The 7,526-nt window shown below is 46.4% G+C and overlaps 2 protein-coding genes across 3 annotated transcripts; one reads left to right on the forward strand and one right to left on the reverse strand.

Annotated features, from left to right (window-relative positions):
• The first annotated feature begins 833 nt into the window (after positions 1 to 833).
• LOC123182508 (peroxidase 1) lies at positions 834 to 2,576 on the forward strand. Of its 2 annotated transcripts, XM_044595107.1 has the most exons (3): positions 834 to 1,591; positions 1,672 to 1,837; positions 1,949 to 2,576. In XM_044595107.1, the coding sequence occupies exons 1-3, from the start codon at positions 860 to 862 to the stop codon at positions 2,371 to 2,373; spliced, it is 1,323 nt and encodes a 440-aa protein (XP_044451042.1). In that variant the 5' UTR covers positions 834 to 859; the 3' UTR covers positions 2,374 to 2,576. The 2 variants fall into 2 exon arrangements, with proteins under 2 accessions (XP_044451042.1, XP_044451041.1); XM_044595106.1 differs by having other exon boundaries at positions 1,672 to 2,576.
• Positions 2,577 to 2,922: 346 nt separating this feature from the next.
• Positions 2,923 to 7,202, reverse strand: LOC123182509 (traB domain-containing protein). The gene is made up of 9 exons (XM_044595108.1): positions 6,639 to 7,202; positions 6,166 to 6,213; positions 5,951 to 6,010; positions 5,017 to 5,103; positions 4,828 to 4,932; positions 3,890 to 4,003; positions 3,597 to 3,697; positions 3,383 to 3,494; positions 2,923 to 3,225 (listed from the first exon to the last, which is right to left on the reverse strand). The coding sequence occupies exons 1-9, from the start codon at positions 7,056 to 7,058 to the stop codon at positions 3,103 to 3,105; spliced, it is 1,170 nt and encodes a 389-aa protein (XP_044451043.1). The 5' UTR covers positions 7,059 to 7,202; the 3' UTR covers positions 2,923 to 3,102.
• Positions 7,203 to 7,526: the final 324 nt, after the last annotated feature.

Here is a 7,526-nt window from a genome sequence, read left to right on the forward strand (position 1 = left end):
AGTGGTGGTTTCCTGCAATTTACTCGCCAGACAAATCTGCCGACCCAGTTGCCCCGCGAGCTATTTTACTTTTTTTTTGTTCTTCGGTGTTCTAGTCGGTTTTCACCCAAAAAAGGCTGTTGTTTTGTAGGAATTGGATACTAAAAAAGAAAAAATATAAATATATATTATAAATTATTCTTTATGTGCTATATAAAAAAGTTTAGTATGTATTAAAAAATCATCTTATACTAAAAAAATGTTTAGTGTGTATTAAAACAATGTTGAACATATAAGTAAAAAACTTCATCGAATATTGAAAACTGAGCTATCTTTATAACAAAAGAAATGTTCAGTGTGTAAGTAAAAAGTGTGCATCACATATGAAAAAGTTCAATGTGTATTTGAAATAAAACGTTCACCGTATATTGCAAAACCTAAATAGAAAGGAAATGTTCAAAAATAAAATAAAATAAAATAAAATAGAAGAAAAAACAAGATCTGAAAAATAAAAATGAAAAAAAAAGAAAAAAAACCGAACCTAAAAACTACACAAACAAAAAAACGAAAAAGGAAACGGCCGGAAAAAATAGCCAAAATGGCCGGCCCGTCTGCAGGCTGGCTTCAACGAAGACGCGACTATATGACGCCCGCGGGCGGCAAGGATTGGCCTTGGGCTTGAGCACATTCCAGTTTGTTTGTTTTTTTTTGAGGGATTGAGCATATTCCAGTTTTTTTTTTTTTTTTGCGGGATTGAGCATATTCCAGCTGACGCCTAATCTGACTGCGAGTCCACGAGATACGACCGTTTCCCCCAAAAGACCATCCGTAATAAATCGCCAGCGACGCCGATGGCGACAAGACGAGCACGCGCCCGACCATGGAGCCGACACCGCTGAGCGAATCAGTCGCGAGCATTCGAGCCCGGCCGACGCGCGCCCTCCCCTCACCCACCAACCAACCAACCAACCAATCCCTCCACTCAAAGCAAAGCCTCGAGGCGGAGTCCGTCCTACTGCATCCATCGCGTCACACACCGGCCCGGGACTACAGCCCGAAAAGCACGGCGCAACCACTCTTTGACCTTTGCCCCGTGATCACACCACACCATCTCCCATCCACTGTGCCGCTGCCGTCCCCATTTCCACCCTCGATCGCCCTCCGGTCTGCTCGTCGACCGCCTCGCGCTTTCTTCATGTCCAGGGAGCGGCGGTTGCCGCTCGTCCTGGCCCTGGCGGCGGCGGTGGTGGGCGTCCTCGCGGTTGCGTCGCCGCGGGCGGAGGCGGAGCTGCAGGTCGGGTTCTACAATGCGACGTGCCCGATCGCGGAGGGGGTGGTGTTCGCGGAGATGCACGCCATCCTGCACGAGGACCCCACGCTGGCGCCCTCGCTGCTCCGGATGCACTACCACGACTGCTTCGTCCAGGGCTGCGACGGCTCCATCATGCTCAGGTCCCGCCGGGGCACGGCGGAGCGGGACGCCACCCCGAACCGGAGCATGCGGGGCTACGACGCCATCGAGCGGATCAAGGCCAGGCTCGAGACGCTCTGCCCGCTCACCGTCTCCTGCGCCGACATCATCGCCATGGCCGCCAGGGACGCCGTCTACCTGGTGCGTAGCCAAAGAGACCACGACGAGAAGTTGATTTAATTTGAGCATCTTTTTCACCGGCTCTCGTGCTTAATTTGCAGAGCAAGGGGCCGTGGTACGGCGTGGAGACCGGGCGGCGGGACGGCAACGTGACGGTGGCCGAGTACGCGGAGAACGACCTGGCGCCGCCGGACTCCAACATCGTCGACGTCAAGACCTTCTTCAGCGTCAAGTCCCTCACCGCCAAGGACATCGTCGTCCTCTTCGGTACGCACTTTTCCTTTCCTCTATATCGCTTCACGCGCACGTACGTCCGTGGACGACAGCAACAGCCCAACACACACCGCACTGACAATGGCATCCTTGCTCCACCTCCAGGGAGCCACAGCATCGGGACCTCCCACTGCGAGGCGTTCCGGAAGCGGCTCTACAACTTCACGGGCGCCATGGACCAGGACCCGTCGCTGGACGCCCGGTACGCGAGGCAGCTGAGGAAGCTCTGCCCGCGCCGCGGCGGCGGCCGGGGCAGGAGGGCCAAGGTGCCCATGGACCCCGGCAGCGGCTTCACCTTCGACCTCAGCTACTACCGCCACGTGCTCGCCACGGGGGGCCTCTTCCAGTCCGACGGCAGCCTCCTCCACGACCCCGCCACCAGGGGCTACGTCGAGAGGATGGCCAACGCGTCGTCGCCCGACGAGTACTACCAGGACTTCGCGGCGGCCATGGTCAAGATGGGCCGCACCGACGTGCTCCCCGACAGCCTCGGCGAGGTCAGGGCCACCTGCGGCGTTTTTGTTGACTAGCCTTAGGTTCAGACATGCACTTGCACATGACATACACTGGCTGATTGTATGAGGATTTATGTCTCTATACGGTTCTCTGATCTCCAAGCTAATATTATTAACTGAAGATGCAAGACAGTTTCATGAGCTCTTTAGCTCAGGAGATCATCACTTGTAACTTGTACAAATAATCCACGTACTAATATTTATACTGTACAAGATCATGACGAGTCCTGCACTGTTACATCTGGTCGTTTGACCACCTGTTTGGTCAACCACAAATCGGTCACCAAACTGGCCAGAAATAACAAAATAATTCAGCCACAGAGTGCGTCAGCCGTCATGCAAGTTGAACTTGTGTGAGCAAACTTCTGTATGGAGACAACCAAAACTAGATACTACTACTATCCAATGACCGGTGATGCACTAAACGAATAGCTTCAATGCACTACAATTTGCAAGCCAAAATGACTCCTGATAATAAAATCAAGTCAAATCATTTTCCTATTCTAAATTTGCAACTTAAACGTTTTCGCCAGAGTTTGTTCCTAGTAAAATAGGAAAGCTTTGGAAAGAGACACATCCAGTGTACATTGCAGTGAAATTGTTCTTTCATTTGTTCAACTTCGATTCCAGAAATTACACCTATTGTATAATGAAAAACTGTAAGTGAGAACTGAACACCCTTTGCTTTTTAGAGACTACACATGACAAGAACAAAGAACACTTGACACATTGGTGCATACATTGTTATTTTTTACCCCATATATAGATTCCAGATGCTACTACTGTGCTTACTGCTCCAATGGATGCCAAAATTTTCAACTTCGAAGCACCTTTCCTAGGCACAGGTAATTCCATCAAACGTTGTACCTGCACGGAAATTTCATAACTGAAGTGAGCATTACGAAAAAATATATCTGTTCTGACTGTCAATTAACCAACCAAAGTAATCTAAAATAGTAATGAATTTCTAGCTCATAAAAAACATAACACACAAAATGATTTTGTTCAAAAGAAAAAATCTTACCTCAATAGGTTGTTGCCAATTTTTCTTTATGCCAGAAACATGCCCTTTTCCCACAACTGCCACCACTGAAGAATGTTCCCTTGCTACCTTCAATAATTTGGAAGACATATACCTACAACAAAATTCACTAAGTTAAAGCTCAACCATTATTGTAACATTGAGAATAGCAACACAAAATGCTTTACAAAAGTAAAGTAATTTTGAAGGAACTCACATATCACGCTCATGGAGAAGTGTCTCCATCAGACTAGGAAATGCCTTACTCATCTCTTGAATGACAAGTGTTAGCATGTCAACATCATCCATGTCCTTTAACTGAATAAACAAGCATTGGCATTGCAATGTAAATACAGTGAAGTAATTATTCTTGTACATTTAATCTAAAACCAACAAGGTATCATGGTATGTTAAATCTCACAATACTGAACCTGAGGGCATTTAGTGAAACAAGAAGGCAAGATGGTATAAGTGCTCGCTGTAGCAAATGTATTGCCCAAGACAACATACCATTTTATTAAGATCTTCAGGGCTCGGTAAAAATAAGGACTGGAAAACAATGTAGTACAGAAATTTAGCCCTGTGCCACAATGACATTTTCCCCCAAGTTCTCCTCAGAGTGATCTTCAAAAGAAAAAAGAAAAAAGAAAAACATAGAATGGCATCAGTTCAGTGCTTATGAAAATTAATTGGTGACCTATCTCCTAGTACCAAGACTTCAATAGAATAAGGACCAATATGACATGCTGAACGTAAATAATATTATGCCAACAATAGCAGCAGTCAAGAGGTACAAGAATTAACATAAGATAACCGCGGGTGATGCTCTAACTTTAGGGCCCGTTCGGTGTCCCTCCGCTCCACGGCTCCGCTCCCGGAGCGGACGGAGCTGCAGTTAAAATTCCTGGAGCGAGCAAACAGGTGCTCCGCAGATCCTAAGATTTTAAGGAGCTGACGGATTACCGAACGGGTCCTTAATCACTTAAAACGGATCCTACTACAGCACAACATCATAACAACTTAACCTTTTGGGTCCACTGTCCATAACCAACCTTCATCAGTTTATGGCACACCACATTAGAAGATTGAAATTAAAAGTTTAAGAACAAGCAAGCAGTATTAACCACCATTCAATCAATCCAAGCAGACAGATGAGATGTGTATTTTGTTTTTCAAAAAATAAAAATCTATATCAGTAATATGAGTGGAGAAGTTAATGGCACATGAATGAGCAATGTATGTTTAATCCATTTGAATTGTTGGAACAAATTGTCCGTCATTCTATTAGATGCATAGAAAATATAGCAACAATAAAAGTTGATCACATTTATCCATGTGGGAACAAATTGGAATGATCAGTGAACTACTTATCCGTGTAGATCATTTCATGTAATTTGTTGCATCCAGTACCCTTCTGAATGATAAACTCAACCACCTAAGTTCTGTACCTGGACAGGGCGATCTCCAAGGATAACTTTGCCACCATAAGTCATTGCTTCCTCAAATGCCACTCGAAATTCAGCTCCAGGTAACACATCAAGCTGGCTGGCAACCTTGGGTGCCAAAAGCAACATCATATCGGCTACCATGAACACTACTTAAATTAGTACTGACTGCACAGCAAATTCAGTGCATACCTTTGCAAGAAACCAGCTATAGAGAATCCCAAAGGTGTTCATCTTTTTCTTCTTCCACATGTCAATCATTTCGTTCATAGTAGGAACCTATGGGCAAAATCAGATCGAATGATGAAGGAGAAGAAATAATGATACTCTATAATAGAACATGCCAAACTGGAGATGATGTCTGGTACAATCTATATGATCTAATTTCAGTGATACAGATAATAAATGTATATTATAGGTTAAATACATGGCACTTAGATGAAGGATCTGTAAAAACTATAAACCAAGAGAACCACTGTTCATGCATGAACAAGCACAACTATCCAACATTACAATGATATATATAATCCCAACGAAGATGCACCACAAATATGTTTTTATTAAAAGTGCTTGATTGGTGTCCATGAGAATATGCAATGCCATATCAACAGTGTCAAGCCCATTCGGTCAATTAACTTAGATAGGTCAAATTATGAACAACTTCTGTTTTTACCACAATTAACTCAAGTAGGTCAAATTATGAACAACATGTGTTTTTACCAACAAATTCTAAACAAGTATCTTCTGGAGCAAACTTCAGTAGTGTTTTCTTATCCAACTTCATACTCCCTCTGATCCTAAATATAAGACGTTTTGGCAGTTCAATTTAAACTGCCAAAACGTCTTATAATTAGAAACGAAGGTAGTATTAGAGATATCCAACATCCAACAGAGAGTTCTTCATTGAGATTAATTTTGTGAACCCCAACGCCATACTAAGTGGCTTTCTTCACCACTTGAGGGAATAACAGATAAAGATTGAAGCACAACCGACTCAAAATTCTTATAGCGCTTTCTGGTAATTTGATTCACACAAGTACAGTAGCTTCAATGTAATGAACCAACAATCATTATAGGATAATATAAGCATTTATTTCCTGCTTTACACATGTTGACTGTTTCATACCTGAAGGTTTTGTGGTGTCAGAATAGAAACCCTGCTGGAACACAGTTCCAAGAAAACAGCCTACAATTCCAAGAAAAAAAAGTGTTCCAAACAAATTAGTTGAAAATCTCCAAAATATCAATTACAAAAGAAAACACTCCAAAACTGGCAGCCAACCTGCCAAATGATCCACCAATTGTTGAAATTACTGATGATAAGTAAAGAGAGGGAGAAACCTGAGGTTTCAGGAAGTTGATGACGGCTTTGACTTGATCACATGATTCCTACAATGAAATCAACAGTCAAGTTATCATTCCAAATTACAAATGTCCTGATGACTGATGTGACATTTTTTTAGCACATGACGCACACTCAAAGCAAAACCACCGGGGCACCAGTACTTATGATTTACTAGCGCACTTGCTCTAGCCCGCACAGAATGGTACTAAGCCCAAAAAACAATGCAACTTGCTTGCCGGGGCTAATTCAGGTACACATCTCTACCTTTTGTGCTTGGACTCTAAATCTTGGATCGACAGAATTTTCTTCGCTTCAAGAGTAAAATTAACCCGAAAATGGAACTGATGTACTCGCGCAGTGGTGTATGAACCCAATACAATGCCCACAAAGTACTAGGACCAGAAGGAAACGTACAAGGGTCCTGCAATTCACCCTCGAAATCCGTGGCAGGAGAACAGGGCAGGCTCACCTGCGAGACATGGGCGGTGCCGACGACGTAGACGCGGCAGGTCTCGCCTTCCCCAGCCGCCACGGCCTCGGCCGAAGTGACGCACTCGAGGCACACCACTCCTCTGGCGAGCTCCTCGGGCAGTTCCCTGGGCCCGTCGAAGCCCGCGTCCTCTCCCCCCGCTTCCGCCTCGGCGTCCGCGAACTCCGGGTCGTCCACGCCAGTCTCCCCGTTGAACTCGGCGTAGGCGTCGGCCCTAGCATCGGAGAAGGGCGTGGCCGGATCCATCAGCAGGCAGAGCGGCGCAGGGCGGCGAGAAGCGAAGCTCCGAAGAGTCGGGGTTAGGGCTCGGCGGGCGGGGAGCGGCGGGGCGCGAGGCGGTTGCGGGGTTCGGAGGAGGAAGGGGGCGCGGTGGAGGAGGAGGCGAGGCGGGCGGATCATGCGCCGGAGGGCGTCAGTTTGGGGAGGGATTGCTCGTCGTGCCGGAGGCTATTGGGATGGGACGGGGCGGCCTGTGACGTGGCCTCCGTCGGTGCAGCGGCTGGGATCTCTCTGAGAGACGTGGGAGGCGGGATCTGAGCCGTTCGAACCACCGACGTGGCCGCGCCGCGCTGCCTCGCTTTTATTCGTTGCTTGCTTGATCTGTCGTCCCCGCGCGCGGTTGCATATGCATCACCGTCGTGCTCTGTCGATGTCCTCGGGGAGAACGGCTCTTGTGGTTCGGATCACACGGGGTCGACCCATTGAGTAGTTCGTGCATCAGTTAACTCATAGTGAAATTTTTCTTTTGTTGGTGGATGTATAAGGGCATCTCTAACGCCGACCCTGAAACCGCTTGCATACGTCCTGATCGGGCCATGTTTTTTCCTGCAAACCGAAGACAAAGTGAAGTGGCTTTGCGGACGTCCG

The sequence above is a fragment of the Triticum aestivum genome, chromosome 1D (assembly GCF_018294505.1).
Source record: "Triticum aestivum cultivar Chinese Spring chromosome 1D, IWGSC CS RefSeq v2.1, whole genome shotgun sequence".
In the NCBI taxonomy this organism is placed as follows: Eukaryota; Viridiplantae; Streptophyta; class Magnoliopsida; order Poales; family Poaceae; genus Triticum; species Triticum aestivum.